This window comes from Lepidochelys kempii, chromosome 3 (genome assembly GCF_965140285.1).
Source record: "Lepidochelys kempii isolate rLepKem1 chromosome 3, rLepKem1.hap1, whole genome shotgun sequence".
Classification (NCBI taxonomy): Eukaryota; Metazoa; Chordata; order Testudines; family Cheloniidae; genus Lepidochelys; species Lepidochelys kempii.
The window spans coordinates 106,456,446-106,478,550 of record NC_136382.1 but is presented as its reverse complement, the minus strand read 5'-3'; the positions used below and the strand labels follow the sequence as shown (position 1 = coordinate 106,478,550).

The 22,105-nt window shown below is 42.2% G+C and overlaps 1 protein-coding gene across 1 annotated transcript; it reads left to right on the top strand.

Annotated features, from left to right (window-relative positions):
* The first annotated feature begins 636 nt into the window (after positions 1-636).
* Positions 637-20,931, top strand: LOC140909057 (p53 apoptosis effector related to PMP-22). Its single transcript, XM_073337446.2, has 3 exons — positions 637-847; positions 20,056-20,199; positions 20,492-20,931. Exons 1-3 carry the CDS (start codon positions 637-639, stop codon positions 20,704-20,706), a joined length of 570 nt encoding a protein of 189 aa, XP_073193547.1. The 3' UTR covers positions 20,707-20,931.
* Positions 20,932-22,105: the final 1,174 nt, after the last annotated feature.

Genomic DNA, 22,105 nt, shown 5'->3' with positions numbered 1-22,105 from the left:
TGTTGATTTTTGCCATAGCTCTTTCAAGAAAGAGTCCGAAATTTTCTTCACTGTCCTAACTTTGTAATGGCTGAGGAAACATGCTCAAAAGATTTCCCCTTGGAGTAGAGGCCCAGCATGGGACATTTTAGCCTTAAAGGGGAAAGTTTCAGACAACTTTGAGCTTACAATGCAAATTGGTTTTTAGCTTTTACTGTGAAATTGTGTTACCTGCACCCACTCTCGTGCAAAAGCACCTTGTTTAATCCAAGTTGCTCCTTAATGGGAAGTGACAGCCAGGAAAGGGTTAAAAGCCCAGGGCCAGGGAGTGTAATGGTGCCTGGTGCGTTTACCAATCAGCAGAGAGGAAAGAGGAGCCAAGCAGATGAGACAGCCTAGCCCTGCAACTTCTGTGCAGCTCAAACAGGTTTCTGCTGCCACCACTACAGCTCTTAGTCATTGGAATTTAGGTGGAGCTCCCTCCTTCGGTGTCTGTTCTGATTCAAAAGCTGCTCTCACTCACCTATTCAGACATATACACACACTCTTCAGGAGCCTTCATAAAACACTTTTGTCCCACACTGCTGAGTTAGTAGCAGAAAAAGCTCATCAGTCTGTGCACCTGGCCTCTAGAGAAGCCACTGACCATTCCACAAGATGGTGCAGTATGGCCTTGACTACACAAGGTGCAGATGGATCTTGCCTCTGATGTTAGGCATAGCGGTCATCTTTGGCCTTATTGCGCTGGCTGGCAGGGGCTGGCTGGAGTCGGAGACGGAGCCCTATCAGCATCAAGCCTCGTTATGGGAAAGCTGTACAATGTTCCCTGGTGAGCTCGAGTGGACGTGTACCTCCCTGATGGACTACGGTAAGTGACTGCAATGGGGGTTGGCAGCCCCTAGTGAGTCTAGGTCACATGACTGAGCTTACCCCACTCAACTCACCTCTCATCAGTTTGATGGGAAAAAATAGGGCTCACTATTCCAATACATAGAGCATTTTTTGGAGAAAGAGTGGAACAAGGTTGATCTTTTGAGAGAAAAGAAAGAGGGATGATTGCTATTTTCATAGGGCTAGAGGGTATGTATGTTCATGGTACAAAGACACATATGGAAACAGTGCAGGGAACATTTGAACCATGGGAGATTAATTTATTTAGATATAACTACAATCTCTGCTTTCCAGAAATGAATAATTATTGGAGGACAAGCCCATAAAGCAATAAATAGCAAGCTGTATGGGTAAACTTGGGGTTAACAAGATGGGATCATCCTTCACTGGCAAGGAACTGTTGGGATGTAAAAAAACAGCTGTGAAGCAGAGAGGTCCACAATAAATATCAGGTTGCAGAACGTGGCCTCTAAAATTATATCAGGGAGCACACCGCACAACTTGTGATGTGGTGATGAAACAAAACGCTGAAAGGAGAACGTGCTTTTTCTTTGACAAGGGTCTGAATTAAGGTTTTCATACCTGGAGGAGTTTTGATAAAAGTTTGGACTCTGATGAAGTCACTTAGATAATGTTAATTCAAGTCATAAGGGCCCTTTGGCTAGTAGCCTGATTCTCAACTGTTTTGCAGCTTGTATACTTATTTACACCTGTATAAAGTGTGTGTATAAACACTACCAAATCAGAATAGTAGCATGTTACACTCACCTTGTACGTATACATGTCTGTTCAAGGTGCACAGCAGTAGAGACACAGACCCTTAGCGTCCATTTGGTTGAGCCTTCCAAAAGTGTCATGAAAATGTACCACCCATGCACAAATTGTGCTCTCTGGCCATGCTCTGCATTGACTGATGGTAATGAAAAGATAATGGTGATTTATTCACTAGTCAGAAAGAAGTTAGGGTTTGTTTCGGGGGGGGGGTAGGATTTGTGCTGGAAATGGCCCACCTTGATTATCATACACATTGTAAGGAGAGTGATCACTTTACATAAGCTATTACCAGCAGGAGAGTGGGGTGGGGGGAGAGAAAACCTTTTGTAGTGATAAACACCCATTTTTTCATGATTTGTGTGTATAAAAACAAACATCTGTATTTTCCACAATATGCATCCGATGAAGTGAGCTGTAGCTCACGAAAGCTTATGCTCAAATAAATTGGTTAGTCTCTAAGGTGCCACAAATACTCCTTTTCTTTTTGCGAATACAGACTAACACGGCTGTTATTCTGAAACAAGTTATTCACTGTGGGCTAGTGGAATTTTTCAAGCATGTTCACCATTTGCTGTATTTGGGGACTCTATTTCTACCCCTGATGCCCTTTGGGTAACCCTCCCCTCCCCAATCCCACATGAATGTTATATTAATCAGTTCTACAATGGTATTCTTTCTCCCTAGGCACCAGGGATGTGATCCACAAAGGTACTCAGGCACCTAGCCCACAGATTCAGGAATCTATGTCCCTTTTTTAGGTACCGCTATGAGCCACAAAACTCTCACTGCTGTCTAATCCTGTAGGTGCCTACATTCACTCGGCACCCATGTTTTTTCCTCTGAATGTGTGCACTGCAGCCTCACTGTAGGTGAGCGGGTGCGTATCTCCTGCCTGAGCATGCGCACTTTGGCCGCACTGTAGGCATCTGGATGCCTGTCTCTCAGAGTGATTCACAGAAGAACGTCAACAAGACGATTACAAGAAAGACAGGCAATCAGATGGCTAAGCTGTGTGCCTGATCTGGTAGGTGGCCTCTGATCACACCTGTCAGATCCAGCCCCTCGGTGAGTTCACACAAAGCAGTTGGGGGAAAAAGAGGCAGTCCTCCCTAATAACCCTTTAGCTCAGTGGTTAAGGAACACACCTTAACCTAGGCACTAGGATGTTTCTCCCCACCCCAGAGGGGGCAGAAGGGATTTGAATAGGGATCTGTCATCTCTTTCAGGTCAGTGGCCTAGTAGACACTAGGCTATGAAATATTCTGATGTGGGGCTCCCTCAGTCTCTCCGCTCAAAGCTGTTCCACTTTAATTAAGCAAGTGAATAATTATTTATTAATTGGGCCAGTAAAAGATTTAGAATGACTCTACTATAGCCTAGTAGTTAGAGCACTTGCTGGAGAGATGGCCGAGCCTTATTCAAATCCCTTCTCCCCTTCAAGTGGAGGGGGGACTGAAACCAGGGACCTCCCACATCCTGGGTGAGTACCTATCCAGTAAGCTAAAGGTTGTAAGGCAGGTCCTACCCTAGCTAATTTGCTTTGAGCCTGGCCTGCATTTAGGCAGCTGAATGCCTATCTTCCCCCAATTTGTGGATCACTAGCAGAGCTAGGTACTGCCCTGCAGCTGGACTTGAAAACCTTTCTCCAAGAGAGGGGCACAGCTTAGCACACCCCTTTCTGGTTGGCATCTCCAGAGGCTAGTGTAGGCAGCTCCCTGCCTTTGTGGATCATAGTCTAAGGCACTTATATATCCCCATTCATTGTACAGAGAGCCCAGATGCCTCACTCAGGCTTTGTGGATTATGGTGCTGTTCCTGTGATTTTTCTAAGCACCTAAAAGTTCAGCTCAGCATTGCAATGCCTAAATTCCTTTGTGGATCTTGGCCCATGTCCCTCACAGACAAAGGGTTGGAATTTAGGGTCCAGGCTGGCCCTGGGCTTTTCATGACGGTCTTTCTTCCCTGCTTTTGTATTTTTCTCAGACAAATGCATTGGAGTTCTATAGCACCTTCCAACCGAGGATCTCAAGTCAATTTAAAAACATCTGTGAATTAATCCTCAAAACACAATCGGCAAATATTATCTCCTATTTATAGATGGGGAAACTGAGGCACAGAAAGGTGAATGCCCACATTTTAAAAAATGTTTACTAATTTTGAGTGTCCAACTTGACACTCCCATTGGCTTCATCTGTTGTTCTGTATGCTCAGTGCCTTTGAAAACTAGTCCATAGGTGCATCAAGTGGGGCACCCCAGTTTAATGGACACTTTTTAAAATTTGGGACTAAATGAATGGTCTAAGGTTGCACAGGAAGTCTTTGGCAAAATTTGGGTACAGAATTCAGAATTCCTGGCTGCTCTTAATCCTGTGTTTTAATCACAAGCTCATACTTCCACCCTCTGTACTGGGACATGGTTTGGATCTGGAGAGAATGGGCAAACTGAGCCCTTTGGATTAGGTTAATGCCATATCTTATTGACCAGCTCTGAGCTGGAAATCAAAACTGCCTTCCACTGATCCTTTTTGGCTGGAGTGGGAACGCTAATTTTTGGCTCCATAACCCTCTACCTGAATGCATCATGGTAGGTTCCTGTACCTGTAATAAACTCCTGTAATAAAATTTAAAAGTTGCCTTTGCTATTGGTGTAGACTGAAAACTAAAGGAAAAGGCGCACCTATGATCAGGTTTTTAATAAAAGACTAATTTTATTTGTGTGCTTCCTTTTATCTATACTAATATAAAAACGTTAAGGAGGACAAGTGTCCAATATCACAAACCATATCGCAAGTATGATTACATTTCCCCTTTTCATAAGCATGGAGACATGAAGAAAGACAATGTAGATAGAAGGGGGCAGAAGTGATTTGACATTTTTTGTGAGGAGTGAACTCCTTGTTTCTTCCCTGTTCTCCTATTGGCTTGATTTCCAGTTTCTCTGCCCCACCCATAATTTACTGCAGGCCCAAAAGGGTCTTCTGCAAGTCCTGTGGAAGGTGGGTTGCTGCAGGGGGGCTGATCCCACTGATGTGATAGATGTGTATCCCTGGGAGTCAGCTTCCTGCTGCAAGTGAAACTTATCAACATTAGTGGAATAGGTAGCAGCCGTGTTAGTCTGTATCCGCAAAAAGAAAAGGAGGACTAGTGGCACCTTAGAGACTAACCAATTTATTTGAGCATAAGCTTTTGTGAGCTACAGCTCACTTCATCGGATGAAGGAATAGTAAATATATTTTACTCCTATGATAATTAGATTTAATTATAAAGACCATACATGTTATTCAATAAAGTACACAAATTCAGATTAAATTCTTCACTAGCAAAACTTGGAATTTGAATCTGAGCAGTTTGACTTATCCTGTATAAACCTTCAGAGGCTGCACTAGAAAAATCAAACATCTTTGAACATAATCAGACTGGGAAGGGATGAAATTTACAAAGTTTATAAACTTTGTGAAAAGTGAGAGTCTGAGGAGTTTATAAACTCTACTGCATCCTCAAGAGTTTCAAATATTTAAATTTAATTATCCAACCTTCTAAACATACTTTAAGACCGTAGGTTCCTTTTAGGACAATTTTTTTTTTTAATTTCTCAACTCTAGAGCAAGTCATTTGAGATAGGATAGTTAAAAGCATTAAACTTTTGTGTTATTTGTGCACATACTTATTTCTCAAATACATCTTGCTGAGATAACCTCAAATTTTGCAGGAAAAAAAGTCTCCTTTTTTCTAAAGGCCACATATAAGAAGCATCAGGTGAAAGGTAGGTTGTTTTTATTCTCGAAGAAGATTAGGATGGCCAAAAAAGAAAGAGCTGCAATAAAATATCAAGGTTTGCTTTAGAGTCATAGTGGCAAACGACTTAGATAATGTAAAGTTACTAAAAAGGATAGTACACTTGAGCTTTGACAAAAGCCTGGGTGAAAGGATGACAACTACAATACTGACTGTGTCTATGTGGGAACTAGCTGGGCTTGCAAAGTTTTTTTTAAAGTGAACACATGCTTGCATCTGTACTTTGTGAAGCTGGCACAACACCTTTTTATTTTCCTGACTCTTGGCTATATGAGCTCTCCAGAACAAGGTATGCCTCTGAAAGCCTTAGCCAAAGCCTTTTAAATATTTAATGTATTATGCTGCAGGCTTTTGACATGTTTGAACGTGCTTGTTGCCTGTTGCTGGAAAATGATTGCTCCTGTTTTGCTAAGTTGAATGTGGTGCACAATAAGATGAAAGAATCTTTAATACATGCAATCTGTCTATTCTCTCATATCATGCCTGATCCTGCAGTCCTTTGGCCAGCAGAACTTCCATCAATTTCAATGAAAAATGCCATGCATAGGACAAATGCAGGTTTGAGTCCTTCAGATTTAGTGTGAAATGTTAGGCTTAATTGCAGATCTTGAAAAACCCACACAGTGCTTGTGCACATGGCAAGTGGAATTTCAATATTTGCAGTGACTTCCACATACCATCCAATATTATATTCTAGTCATTCTAGTCATTCTACAGAGCAACCTTTGGCACGTGGCCCATCAGGAACTGCTGGCGGACCGCGAGACACTGTGTTTACGTTGACTGTCCGCAGGCATGGCCCCCCCCGCAGCTCCCAGTGGCTGCGGATCACTGTTCCCTGCCAATGGGAGATGCGGGGAGCGGCGGCCAGCACATCACCTATCTCCTGCCTAAGCCCCAGAGAGATTCACAAATTAGGAGGGACAGATGTTAGACTGTGTAAGTCACGTGTGAAGCCCGAGTCTGTAGGCATACTCAAAGGTCACCTACCAGATTAGGTCCCTCAAGCATGGGGGTGGAGGGTGGCAAAAAATGACCTCTCTTATACCTTTAGCCAGGGGTGAAAGTAGGCTAGTAGGAAGCCGGTACCGGCCTGTATGCAGTTGACGTTAAAGTGCTGTCGTGGCAGAGCTTTAACATCATTGCCCCTTTTGTCGTCCCCCATGTCCCCCCCGGGCCACCGACTGGGAGCGGGGGGCAAAAGAGGCAGCTGCCCCAGGGCTGGCGATTTAAAAGGGCCCAGGAGTCCCAGCCGCCGCCGCCGCTACCCGCCCCCAGCCCCGCCCCTTCCGCCCAAGGTGGAGAGAGTTATACACCATATTAGTAAGTGTTAATATTATTTTCACCCCTGCCTTTAGCCCAGTGGATCAGGTACTCATCCAGGATGTGGGAAACCACCAGTTCAAATCCCCCCTCCATGTCAAGGGGAGAAGGGATTTGAACAAGGACCTGCCATCTCTCAGGTGAGTGCCCTAATCACTAGGCTATGGAATACTTTGATGTGCCCCCCCAGTCTCTCCTATTGAACATATTCAACTTTAAACAATTGACTAATTACATATTAATGGGGCCCTTAAAAGAGTTAGAACAACTCTATAACCTGGTGCGTGGGGCACTCACCTGGAAGATGGCAAATCCTTTCTTCCTTTCAGGAGGAAGGGGAACTTGAACAGAAGGTCTCCCCAACCTGCGTGAGTACCCCTAGGCTAACGGTTGTAAGGGAGGTCATCCATTCCCCTGGCCATTTTGTTTTAGGCTCTGTTTGCAACTAAGGTGGCCGAACCCACCTATCTTCACCCAGTTCATGGATCACCACGAGAGCTAAGTGCCTTTTTGCAGTCCAGACTTTGGTGCTTATCTCCAAAAGATTGGTGGGACTTTTCTCACCCCCCTCTGGTCGACATCTCCCATTGGCTAGCTCAGACAGCTCCCTGCCTACCATGCTGGCTTTGGGGATCACAGCCTAAGGTGCCTATCTCTCACCATTCATTGTATAGGGAGCCTAGGCTTTGGGGATTGCAATGTTGTTCCTGTGACTTTCTAGGTGCCTAAAAGTTGGGTGCCACCACGCCCAAAGTCACAATGCCTAAGTCCCTTTGTGAATCTGAGCTTTGGCAGGTGTGTCTCTATCCCCCATCTCCTCATGGTGTGTGAGCAGCCAGAATCTGACCCCAAATTAACACACGAGAGACTTCATTTCTACTTAGTTCAATAAATCACCATGAGCAGAACATTATAGGGCTTTTCATATTGCCAGATTGAGGGAACAGCCTTTTTCAGCACTGGGTGGGATGAGGGCCAGGTTTTCTATCTGTTAGTGGAGTACACTGAACACAGCATATATTGTGTACTACTTTGAAAACTGTAACGAAGAGCTGCACATTTGAAACAGATAGTCTTGAGCCATAAAGTTATTATCCAGATCTGAATCTAAACTTTCCCTGCATTCCAGGACATTCATATATATGGCTTTGGTTCAAGCCAATCTCTGAATCTAGGTATGACAATGTGGAGCTACTGCTCCTTCAGTGACTCCACTGCCAACATACAAGTCCTGTTAATACCAGTCGAATTTTTGTATCAATAAGAACAAATGTTATTTGCAGCACAGAGGTCAATTTCAGTAGATGATGTATTTATATGAAACAACACAATGGGATAATTCAGCAGCTTTCTTTGTACAACATCTCTTTCTCTTGAGTAAGTTAGGGACTGCCTTCTTGTTACATGTTTGTACAATGCCTAGTATGATGATGCCCTGATCCATGATCCCTAAGTACTACAGTAATACAAATAATAATAATGTGTGCAAAATTCTCCACTTTCATCCTCCTTGCAAATCTCTCACACAATCTTTATTGAATTGTTCTGTTCTGGAGAGACAAGGTGGGTGAGCTAATATCTTTTATTAGATAAACTTCTGTTAGTGAGAGAGACAAGCTTTTGAACTACACAGAGCTCACCTTCCGGTCACTCTCCTATATCCTGGGACTGACCCCGCTACAACAAGTGCATACATGTTCTAGTCTAGTTATTTACATGATCATTACCACAGTAGTAACTGGAAACCTACTAACATTCATGAATTAATCCTCTCAGTCCCTCTGTGAGCTAGGGTAGCATTAGTATCTCCATTTTATGGGGGATCTGTGGCAGAGTGATTGTGTCTTGCCCAGATTTACAGAGGAAGTCTGTGGTGGAGCTGGAAATGGAGCCCCCATCTGAGTCCCAGTCCACTTGCTTAACCACAAGACAATCCTTCTGCCCCTTATTTGCAGGGCAAATTGAAGATAAGAACTTCATCCTGTCCATACTACAGCCAAAACCTGAAACAAACAGGTTCAATGTGGTTTTTTTAGGTAGTTTCAGTTACAGAGTGGAGAGGTTCTTAGCCACACGCTACTTTCCAAATCATCTCTCAAAAAAGCATAACATTATTTAAGGTCAAGCCTTAATACAAAACATACACAGATTTTACTATTCACACAGTAGCTAGACTTTTAAATGCTAGAAAAAATGGGCTCCTAGTTAAATGTAATAGCTACAATACTGAAAATGTTTCAGTGATATTGTTCTTAAGGAACTCTGATAAGAAGGGAAGAAAAGAACAGACATGACTTGATTTTCCTCTTGCTTACAGGAGTAACTCCACTGGAGTAAGTGAGAGGGGAATCAGGCCCACAGCGTGGCAGTTCATATTCCTCATTTGCAATTACTGACATACTTTTCTTTATCATTTCACAGTTCACCCTTCTATACATTTATTGCAAGGTGCATTTCATAAGACCCTTTGCTAAATAAGTTATTGCCTTAGTTGGGTAACTAACTCTACAAAGAGCCCTCTCAGATGGCAACAAATACTCTTTATAATCAAATTGCTTCCCTAATAATTACAGCCAAATTGGCTAAAACAGTGCTGATGGTGTGAGATGCTGAGGGATCCCAGCTACCATATGAAAATAGAAGCAGCTGAGGACAAAGTGCTGAGATCCCAGCACTTTGCAGGCTCAGACAATGAACTCTTAAGCATGCACCATTCAGTTACTTTTCTAACCTTTCACACAGGAGGTAACCGTGCTGAGGATTTATGAATGTGGGTAAAAACGGTACTGAATTGTGGAAGAATGTGCATGTGGGTAAAAACGGTACTGCACTGTCGTTTTTCTTTAGTTGGGTCATCTCTTCAGAGAATCTGACAGGATGGAGTGATGATGATTCCTCCATAGTAAGAGCTGGATATAAGTCCCATTATAAGGTTGACTTCGAATAACTTTGGGAGGATAAACAAGCAAACAAGAAAATCTCTCAGGCTAAGTCTATACTACAGATCTTACAGTGGCACAGCTGTGCTGCTGTAAGGTCTCCCGTGTAGCCACTCAGTGCTGATGGGAGAGAGTGCTCCCACTGGCATAGCACTGTTCACATTGGTGCTTTTGTCGGTGAAACTTATGTCGGTCAGAGGGGTGTTTTTTCACACCCCTGACCGACCACAGTTATACTGACAGCAGTGCTAGTGTAGACATAGCCTCATGCTTTCACATTTTTCAGGGAAAATCTTGTTGACAGCTGGTATCTATTCTGAACAATTTTGAACAAGATTGTAGGAGAATATTATCCTTATTAATATTATAATAATACCCCAAGCTCCTCCTGGGAACTTTTTCAAAGTGTCTTTAGCAAGTTCTTGATCAGTCAAAAATCCCAATGGTTTCAAATTAGTCAGCTTTGATTGAGTAAGAACTGCAGGATTTAGCCCAATGATGCTAAAGGAAGAGAACTTAAACCACAGCTAGACGTTTAGTAGAGGAGGAATGACTTTACACTATCATGGTAAAGAAGGTCCAAGCTGATCTGGAAACTCCTATACCATTTAATACACTGGATTTTAAATCAGTTTGAGGGAAGTTAGGAAGGTGTGTGTGTGGGAGGGCGTATGACTCTTTGAAGCGCTATACATGCTATATGGATGAAAGCATTAATATGTGCAGACATATACATGTGACACACATATGTGTTGCAAATAACATTTAATTTTGATCTAAGTGCTGCTTAATGATTACTGTAGGGCCAGATTCTGATGCCTTTACTGACACTGAATAGAGCCTTCCTCCACAAGCAATTCCACTGAAGTCTCTGGAGCTACCTGGAGAGGAAGCAGCTATCCAATCAGAGTAATAATAATTAGCTCGTTATGCAGTGCTTTTCACCAGTAGATTGCAAAGAAGGTCAGTATCATTATCCCCATTTTACAGTAGGAGAAACTGAGGCACAGAGCAGTAAAGGGACTTGCCCAAAGTCACCAACAGGCCAAAGACAGGAATAGAGCTGTCAGCCTCCTGAAATCCAGTCCAGTGCTTTGTCCACGAGACCTTGATGCCTCTATATTGAATAAAAGTATCAGAATCTGTCCCTAATTATACAACTATAACATAGACTCTTTTTGTACTCCCCAATCACGTTAACCACCCTATCAACAGCCAATACTAGTGCATCAGCAAAAATTGTTAATATCGCCCTCTTGTTCAGTCACAGGGAGAAGAAATGAGCAAACAGCATCACGTCTCTCCCTGTAGGCTTTTTTGTTTCTTGGGTGGGAAGGATTTGGTTTCTATCAGAAAGTTACTATCAGAAAGTTATTCACAGCCACTCCCTACCCAGGGAAACTCCTTCACTGCAATTAAGGCTAGCCACAGCAAGGTTTCTGAACACAGTTTGCTCATATTCTGCTGCAAACTATAGACTAAGAGTTATCTGATTAAAAATTCTTGTTTTTGGAAATGAGATGTAAATCCATTGTGCTTCAGCCAGATGTAAGAGTGCGAGCAAGCTTTGGGAAAAGGATACACTGCTATTTTGCTTAATAGTCATTGTTTGTAAGGCTGAGCTATAAAAGACGATCCCTTTTAATCTGTAGGTTATTTTAATCAACTCATCTTTAATCCTTGACACGGTCTTCTGTCCAAATAGTAGTAACAGCTAGAAAACAGACATAACATGCTACATTGGGATTAACTGATATGATTTACCTGGATTGGCTTATTAATATGTTACATATTTTTTCCAAAAACCCCTAGTTAAAATTTAGCTCAAAATAGACTGAACGAGCAAACCATGTATCAAACCAAGCATCAAAACATGTAAAATTAAGGTCTGATCCTGAGGATGCCCACAATTCCTGTTGAAATTGGTGTGAACTGCGGGTACTTGGGCCCTCTCTTCTGAACAAGCCAATTGTGAGGCATTGGCATGCACATTACTTTTAATACCTCACTCACTCCTCTGCTGCACCCTTTGATGATTATTCTACACCCCGTGTTGCTCCCTTCTTAGCACTAAGCATCAGGGAGGATCCCTCATTAGCACAAAGCTTTGTTGGACTCTCTTCTAAATCAAGCTCCTGCATGTCAAGTATGTGTGCCGAGGAGTGTAGCTGAAACTGAACCACTCCCTCTAGATGGTGGAGGAACCCTTCCCTCCCGCCATGACCAAACACAAAACTCTTCAAGTGGAAATGTTTCCTACACTGAACTTCTTCCCCCAAAAGGAGGAGGGTCTTCAGGCATGTCAAAACTGTGGACTCTGGATTTTTCAACAAATATGTTGATGAGTGTGTAGATGATGCTGTCTGGAAATAGAAAGATGATGAGAAGGTGAAGGTCTGTTTGCTTTTAATGAGAAACAGTCTGTTTTGAGTTTGAGAAGCCTCTGATTACCAGCAGTTAGGCCATGTCTGCACTACCACTTATGTTGGCAAAACTTATGTTCCTCAGGGGTGTGAAAAAAACACCCCCCGAGCAACACAAGTTTAGGGGGGAGGGATAGCTCAGTGGTTTGAGCATTAGCCTGCTAAACCCAGGGTTGTGAGTTCAATCCTTGAGGGGGCCATTTAGGGATCTGGGGCAAAAATTGGGGATTGGTCCTGCTTTGAGCAGGGGGTTGGACTAGATGACCTTCTGAGGTCCCTTCCAACCCTGAGATTCTATGATTCTACACTAACAGAAACGCCAGTGTGGACAGCGCTATGTTGGCTGTCTTGTCCCCTCACCTCATTGGGATAGTTAAGTGGTTGTCTCTGCCCCTCACTAATTTGATGGCTTTGTTTACCTTATACGTAAACGTATTTCTGTTTTCTCTCCTTGCTCAGTTTACACTGAAGACACATTCAAGCTGGCAGAATCATACTCCTTGGTCTAGGGTGGGGTCCCTTAAGCCTTACCTGCCAAAAACATATTGCCAGCACATTTACAGTTCTTCATATATCCCCTGTACATACATCAAGAAAAATATTAATGACCAACATGTAACCAGTTAGCATATGATACCTTACACCTGTTAGGTACAGATTATGGCAACAGTGAGTTGGAGTATGCTCAGCTGCTCAGGCCAGCTGAGACTCACTGCTAGATACCCTTGCCCTCTGGCACTGGGATGCTCTTAGAATCAAAGTATTATTCCATTTTCAATGCAGGTTTGGCATTTCATATCGTCTTCCATTTTTTTAAATTAAAGCTATCCTTGTTTAATACAGCTGTGTCACCCACCACACTGTCACGCAGGGGCTGCAGAGGTTGTTGACTGAACAGCTCTGATGAAAATGATAATCTGATGATAATGTAAATAATTGCTGAGATGTATGAACAGCTGACAATAGATTTATATTTCTTTTAAAGGCTGGTTATGTTTTCAGCTTCAGGGCAGAAGGAATTAAAAGTTGAGGAATTGTGCTCTTATTAATCAGACAAGGAGATATATATCTGAGCTCTCCATGATTTCATCCTGATGAGCCAGGCCTAGGGTACTTGGTAGTGCACATGAAGTGGAGTACCCATGGCATGAATAAACACAATGAGGGGATGGAATGGCATGGATGGGAATACTTGTACACAATGTGGGCTAGTACACAAGAACCCAGAATCTTTGTTTTGTTTCGTATACAGCAATTAGGTTATGAGGCGTATTTTCAGTGTGTTGTGGCCCTTGTGTTATCAGAGAAAATTTGGAACAAACATGTACAAAAATTTCAGTGTGGGTTTCAAGGTTTTGAATATAAGACGTCACTGGGCAGACAATACCCCAAATTAAATTTGCATCCTTTTGTGTATAAAACAGCCCTTCAATTGTACGTAAAACTGGAATACATGAGAAGGTAAGTCAGGAAAATCAGAAAGCAACATTCCCAGTATCTCTGAATTCCTAATAAAACTCTTAAACCTACATTTGACTGAAGACTTGCCTTATCAAAGAATACTCGGATCCCCAGTTACACCGTTGCTACAACATTTCCTTTGGATAGCTTAACCATTCACAAATCAAACAAATATAGCTGGAAGGACCATTCCTCACTCTGCTTTATATGAAAATAAAGATTTGGGTTCTCTTCTACTTGTCCTAATATAAGGCCTTCCCTGTTTCCAAAGACAAAAACTTAAAAAAAAAAAAGCCAGTTGTAATGAGATTTTAAGACTGGAAAGTATATAGTTTCCTGGCATTTAATAATTATCATACACATTCTTTGATTTGGTGGTAGAGAGATACAAGAAGAAAGAAGCAGACATGCCATTCAAATGATGATGATATCATTTTAGAATGCTGGTGTACATTGGAAAATGCCAATTCACCAAAACCAAAACTTTTTGCAGGAAAGGATCAGGTTAGACAAATTTCCCCTTTTGAAAAAAGTTTCAAAATGTTCAATTTCAAACTTTTCTAAATGAAAACTTTTTCATTTTTTGTTTGAAAATTCTTTTTGTTTCAATATTTACATTACTTTATAGTAAAATATACATATATTGCATATATAAAATTCAAAATTGAAACAACACATTTCAATCAACCCATTCCAAAAAATGTCTTGGATTTTCAGTTCATGAAAAATCTGAGATTTTGACTTTTTGTCCTGATTTAGGATGGAAAAACTTTCAAAATTTTGAAAATTCTCACAGGACAGGAAAATCATTTCCTGTCCATCTCTAGTATTTAGGGATTCTCTGGGATAAATTTCTTTTTTTTTCTCTGCTGACCTCCTTTAAACATATAAAAAAAATTACTCTGCAGTTCTCTCAGCTGCTTAATTGATCTCAGGCAAATAGGTGTGTGTTTTTATGACCTTAGCTTGACATCCTGAAAGCTAAGTAAACTGCTGTTCTGTCTGTGTTTTGTTTAGTTTCAGTTTTAAATGGGCTGGACTAAAACCAGAGACCTCTCTGTCTCATGTATACTGAGTCTGTGTATATTTGTGAAAAATTGTTGATCTGATTGGATTCCACATTTCCATGAAATGCGTTAACATTTGCCTCGGTGTTTTATACTTTGCCCATGTGTTAAAGCAAAACACAAGAACACAGTGGACAGTGGATAACGTGAGAGACTTAGGACCAATTTCTGCCCTCATTTACACTAGTGCAACCTCATCATTTTCAACCCCACTAAATTGTGGTGTTACATGTAAGATGGATTTGGCCCAATGAATTTTAAACTAGATTGAGCCTTTGCTCTGGGTCTTCTGCAAGTGACCCAGAGAGTCACAATTCTTTCTTTACTCCCTCCTTTTTCAGAGGGAAATAACTTTTTGCCCTCCTCCCATACCCTCATTGCCTACCTGCTCATGGCTCACCCCTGAGGCTCCAGCCACAATGCAGGAAGCACTAATGTGGCCGTGCAGGAGGCCATGTGGTTTTACTATCTGTTACTCCCCTGTGTTGTCACTTAAAATCAGATAGCAATTGCTACACTAGATCAGATGCATGGTCCATCTAATCCAGTATCCTGTCTCTGCCAGTGGCCAGTGCAGGTGCCTCAGAAAAAGGTGTAAGAAACCCATAGTAGGAAAGTACAGGATATTTGGACCCCATATTAGGTACCATCCTGCTCTCTAATAGGCAGGGATTGTCTTAAGGCCTGAAGCACAAGTTTTAATATCCCTTCTAAAATTGTTGTTATAATTAATTATTATAACCCTTGATATTCTTTATCCTAAATGTTCAATTCCTTTTTGAATCTTACTAAGTTCTTGACCCCAGTGACTTCCTGTGGCAGTGAATTAATCACACAGTTTGTGAACAAGTTTTTCCTTTTATCAATTTTGAATTTCCCACCTTTAAATTTCATTGTTCTTGTTATGAGACAGAAGAACAGAGAGAGAGAGAACAGAAGATCCTGATCTACCTTTTCTAAACCTTGCATCACTGTAATATACCTTTATCATGTTCCCTCTTGTTCATCTCCTTTCTGAGGAAAACATCCCAGTGTTTTCAATCTCTTTTCATAGGAGAAGTTTTTCCATTCCCTCAGCCATTCTCGTTACTCTTTTTGGAAGCCCCGCCAGTTCTGCAATATCCTTTAACAGATGGGGTGGCCAGTGTTGCAAACAGCATTCTGAAGGACTTATATCAAGGCATTATAACCTTCTCTATATTATTCTCCTGTTCATTCCTTATGCCCCCCTAGCGTATTAAGTTTTCTGACTGCAGCTGCATGTTGACCAGAGATCTTCACTGAACTGTTGACAATGACATCGAGGTCCCTGTCACAATCTGGCTCTGGGTTAATCTAAATCATCATCAGACTGGACCCGATTGAAACACAAAATTAGGATATATATCAAAATTGTTCATATAATTAATTAACAAAAAGTCTGTTCTTAGACTGGATCTCTGATGTAGCATTCTGCAGCTTAGATTTAGTTTGAGCACAGCATCTTAAAGTCTCTACGTCTTCCAAACTGAATCTTTAAAACCTCGATTTAAAATTTTCCTCTGCTGCAGAAGATGGAGTCAGAAACCTGCAATGGTTATGTGACTAAGCGATGCATAAAATGTAATAATACTGCAGTGAGCATGTTTGTTCTTGCCATATAGCCAACTCCCTTAAGGCAGGGAGTATGCCAGTCTCTCCCAGTGTGCCTTCATACAGAGTCATGGCATTTGCAATAGCTGGGAGGAAAAAACTGGTTAGTGGCATGAAGAGGTGGGGAGCAAGGTGAATGAGAGAGTCTCACCCCCACCCTCCCCGGCTAAACGGCAGGGGCCCCTCAGGGCTCTTGGTTCAGCTGGCACTGGGGGTGGGAAGGGAGAAAAAAGTTTTATAATGTGGGGAGGGAGGAATTAGTGAAATGTAATGAAAAGAAATGGAACATGGATCATAAAGTAATGGGAGATGGTCAAAACCTTCAATGAACTGTTGAGAGAAAGGGAGATAGACCAGAGGATTGGGTCAGAATTCCCCCCACCTATTTGTGCTATGCTTGTTCTGGAACTTGAGTGAGGAGAATGGCTCCCTGCCACCTCCGCACTCTCCCAATCTCCAGCGTTGCTGGTGGGGTTTGGTTTGGCCCTCTATGCAAGTGAGAATGACTTAACGGCCCAAAGGGCCATTACACCATCTGGGGCTTGCTACAAGCAATGCAATGGCCACATCCCCCTCACTTGGCCATAAGCTGACAGACAAAACCTAAGCCTAATTTCCCCAATACTAATTTCCCCCTACTGTTACTCACACCTTCTTGTCAACTGTCTGTAATGGGACACTCTCATTACCACTTCAAAAGTTATTTTTCCTGCCTTGGTATCCTGCTGTTAATTGATTTATCTCATTAGACTGACCTCACACTTGGTAAGGCAACCCCCATCCTTTCATGTATTTATACCTGCTCCTGTATTTTCCACTCCATGCATCTGATGAAGTGGGTTCTAGCCCACAAAAGTTTATGCCCAAATAAATTTGTTAGTCTCTAAGGTGCCACAAGGACTCCTCGTTGTTTTTGCTGATACAGACTAACACTGCTACCCCTCTGAAACCTATGCTGGTTGAGAGGACGTAGAGCGGGCATATCCTAAGGTGTGTAAAGCTTGGTATGTATGCAGTGCAATCAAACATCCATGGCTGGCCCATGTCAGCTGACTAAGGCTCATGGGGCTCAGGCTAAGGGGCTGTCTTATAGTGATGTAGTCATTTGAGCTCGGGCAGGAGCCTAGGCTATGGGACCCTTCCCTCTTGTGGGGTCCTAGAGCCTGGGTTCCAGCCCATGCTCAAATGTCTACACCACAGTTAAACAGCCCCTTCGTCTGAGCCTCATGAGGCCAAGTCAGCAGAGATGGGCCAACCATGGGTGCTTAATGGCAGTAGACATTCCCGTAGGGATTTCCTCATGCTGGGGAGAATCCTTAGCTGCCTGGTTAAAACAGCTTTGCAGTCTTTTTACTGCTGCATTAGTTTTATTGCTGGTACAGTTCATGGTGTTGGGAGTTATTATATCACCTCAGAAATAGCTGCATTGATTGAGATTTTATATATGAAATTCAAAAGTTTGCATTAATGCACATTTGATTGCCACTGGAATCATTGTTAACTCTGCACATCCTGTAGGTTATACAGCATACTCTAACAAAACATAATGTAGCACGATTTAAAAAGTAAAGCAGAAGTACTTGCTCTGAGAAACACAGACAAGGTAACAGTGCTATGGGAACTTCATCTTCTGCATATCCTTATACTGTGTGGTTCTTAAACTGCATCATCTTATAGTGTGTTAACAGGGTTACATGTAATTTGTTTGCTTCCTTTAAGGAGAAAAAGAATGCAGCCCATATGAGCACAAGTCCATTTCATGCACTCTACTGCTGCTTTTAAGTAGTGTGAGCTCCTTTCATTTAGCCAATATTACAGATACATATTGTGACAGGGTTGGGCTAGATGGCTATAGGAGAGTAATAGAAGGCAGATATATTAGCCCCAGACTAAGTAGGTCCCTTTTCCCTGGGTCAGGTAACAGGGCAGGTTCCAGAACAACCAGGAACCTTCTGGAGACAATTAAGACAGGCTGATTAGAGCACCTGCAGCCAATCAAGAAGCTGCTAGAATCAATTAAGGCAGGCTAATCAGGGCACCTGGGTTTTAAAATGGAGCTCACTTCAGTTTGTGGTGTGCGTGTGAGGAGCTGGGAGCAAGAGGCACTAGGAGCTGAGAGAGAGAACGTGGACTGTTTGAGGAATGAGGTGTACAAGCATTATCAGACACCAGGAGCAAGGTCCTGTGGTGAGGATAAAGAAGGTGTTGGGAGGAGGCCATGGGGAAGTAGCCCAGGGAGTTGTAGCAGTCGCACAGCTGTTCCAGGAGGCACTCTAGACAGCTGCATTCCACAGGGCCCTGGGCTGGAACCCGGAGTAGAGGGCAGGCCCGGGTTCCCCCCAAATCCTCCCAACTCCTGGCCAGACACAGGAGGAGTTGACCTGGACTGTGAATTCAGAAAAACGGCCAAGCTGAGGGCTGCTGTGAAGCTCCAAGGTGAGCAAATCCGCCAATAAGCGCAAGACCCACCAAGGTAGAGCAGGAACTTTGTCACAATATTAAGAAGTGAGCACATAATAAAGTCATCAGTGTAGTATTTAACAGAACACCACAGGAAAGAAGAAAACAAAAGCAAGATAACCAGAGAGTACATTTGGAACTTGCTATCCAATGTAACAAGGGAGCCAAGGATTGGCCTTGATTTTCCCTCCCCCAACCAAGGCTCATTGGGCCCAAAGATCATCTCATCACTCACATATTTCAAACACCTTGAGCTCTGGAGGTCTTAGTTTGTTCTGGAGTGCAAATCATAAGGGTGTGGGAGATCTGAATTCATCATGACATCATGACTTCTAATGATCATTGATTGCACTTGTGTGGAGCTTTCTAGACTTAGTGTGGGCTCAATTCCCAGTGAAAGTCAATGAGTCACTTAGGTTCTTTTGAAAATCTTACCACTAGAGCAAGAATCTTTGTACTGATCTGGGATATGTAGCTAAAACTAAACATATGACATGATAGAGATTGAATTTAAGATCCAACTGGATCTTATATGTGGTAGGACAAATCCTTGGGTCCTTACTCATCCAAACACCTATTAATTATAGTGAGAACTTACCTGAGTAAGAACCTATGGATTTGGCCACAGGTTATTTCTATAATACCAATATTGCTTACTGAAAGTGAAGCAGTCATCACTATGCTAAAAGACCTGGTGGATGAGCCAGAGGAACAGACATACATGAAAGGTGCCCTCCAACATGCAAATCTTAGAGTCATGATCTATCCCTGATTATTTGTGTCTGATTATAGATTTGCCAAATAATGCCAAACTTTTATGTTCACATACCAGCATGGTCTGCTAATATAGACAATTTTTTAAAATGGAAGATTTTAAGTTGCCTTTGAGGAAAAGCCTCCTCTTCATTTGATGCCTATGCATAATACCCATTGGTGCCATGATAGACATATACAACAGAGACATGACTGCCAGTTGCTGAACAAATGCCCTGTATTAGTGAAATAAGTTATCTGGATATTCTTACATTTCTGCCTCAGTGCTTAATATTGAAATTTTTTGACATTCCTATAACATACTGTTCAAAATTAATGTTTGTTTAAACATCAGACATTTTGCATTAACTCTCTGCTGGATCAGAACCATTTGGTACAGTCTAAACCAGTCAAAGGAGAGTAGGTGGCTGTGTTCTCTCCTTGTGAGTTTACCCTCTTCTCACGTTTGTCTGAATGAAAACACTTCATTTTTAAGGCAGGCATGAATCTACCTTAACACATTGTTGCCTTCATAATATGTTTTCTTTCTGATTTCAGCCTGGGGGAGAGCTGCTGCTGCCACATTCCTTTTAGGCTATATCATTCTGGTCATTTGTTTTGCCCTGGCCATCATAGCATTCGCCATTGATACGCTTCGGTTCAACTTCATACGAGGAATCGGAGGCTTGCTCTTTACTGCTGGTAAGACTGTGTATGAGGAAAAGGTTGCCTTTTAAAATGGTACCTGTTGTAAAATTGGTACTTGCCTTATTTGACTCTTCAAACAAAGGAGTCTATGCCCAGTTCTATAGACACTCGGCACTTGGAAACTTCAATTAAAATCAATGGAAAGTCCATCCAAATAGTAAATCCTCAAACCTCTAAAACAAAGGTGGATTCAGCTAGAGATAACATCAAGGCAAAAACTCTAATGGATACCAGTTTAATCACTCATTCTGACTTTTTGTTGTTGTTGTCTTTTCTCTTTCTTCAGCTGCGTTCTCGGTCATGGCCCTGGTCATTTATCCAGTGAAGTTCACAAATGAAATTGACATGAGAGGAGTCAATATGTTCAGCTGGGCCTATGGCTTTGCTTGGACCACCACCATTATGGAAATAGGCCTGGCGTTCTTCTTCTGCTGCCTTCCGAATTACGAAGATGAGATCCTGGGCAACGTCAAGCCGACATATTTTTATACTTCCCCATAAATACTAGAAACAACAGGAGACGTGCCTTACTGTTTTGATATTTAGATTCCAGAGATACATACAGACTATCTTATTTTTACAGAGTATTATGACCAGGAATTAGTAGAAAGGCTTGGAAACTTTTTTATGCAAGTAGAAGTATAGTGTTGGAGTTATAGAATAGAAGATCTAAATTGTTCTGAATTTTCCTCTTTGATATGGGTTTGTTAGGGTTAATTATTCTACCATTTTGTATTGCTCCATTACTTCCCACTAGTAGTGGTGTGGGATGGTTCTGGTATTGGTGCTTCAAGCATCTGTGTTTTTATTTAAGTTCAAACAAGCCTTTTAATTCCTCAGGGAATCAGTTATGGGGTCAGACAACACAAACCCTGGTTTCCTGAGGCAAAGCAGCTCAGGAAAACCAGATACCATGATATGTGGGTTTATTTGTTTAGTTTAACCTGAAAAGTGATATTTGGTTGCTTACAAAACCTGCCTACCCACTTTGTGCCACCATTGCCAATAATTCAGTCACCACTGCGTAACTTTGTTTCCTCTTTTATTCATAAAAAATATAGCACTTAGAGGCAGAGATGAGATAGAGAAAACTACTTCCTTGTTTTTAACAGTCCATTTTTATTTCTCTCAATGCTTCTGTTGCATAGTTTAGTTGCTAAATTGTCAAAGGTGAACCAGAAATAAGAAGAAAAATAAACGGTCTTCAAATACCACTAAACATAAACAAGTATTATCACTGTGTAGTGTGCGCTGCAATGCAAGCGGTCTTAAAAATCCTGGGTGAGATTCTGGGCTGCTACTTAGAGGAGCAGCACAGGATTAGCACACTGCGGGAGGGAGACAAAAGTAGCTTTAAGACACCCTTTCACCCTTCAGATTCTGGGCTGCTCTGAGGGCTGGAGAGACCCCTGCTGTAATGTAGAGAGTTCTGATGAACTGTTTAAGTTATGTTTCAGAGTAACAGCCGTGTTAGTCTGTATTCGCAAAAAGAAAAGGAGTACTTGTGGCACCTTAGAGACTAACCAATTTATGTGAGCATGAACTTTCGTGAGCTACAGCTCACTCATGCCAGCCTCACCAGGTTGCCCTATGGACAGCAGCACGGTCTACCCATGACCCGCCTCCTCTGCTCCTAAACCCATCCTTGGCATGTCCCCTATGCCAACGCCTCAGGAGTCCTTGAAGGACAGCCTGCTTCTGTCTTCTTCAGTTCCTGCACCATTGGAATTCTTCCCTCATCAAATCTAGGGCTTTTAGAGCCCCTTTACACCATTCCAGCCATTTTACCTGGTATCAAAGGGCCAGAGCTGGTATGGGAATCTCACCTCTATTTACCCCTATGGCCCTCATCCCTACAGTATCCAATTGTCTCTATACTATTGAACTGATGGAATTTGAA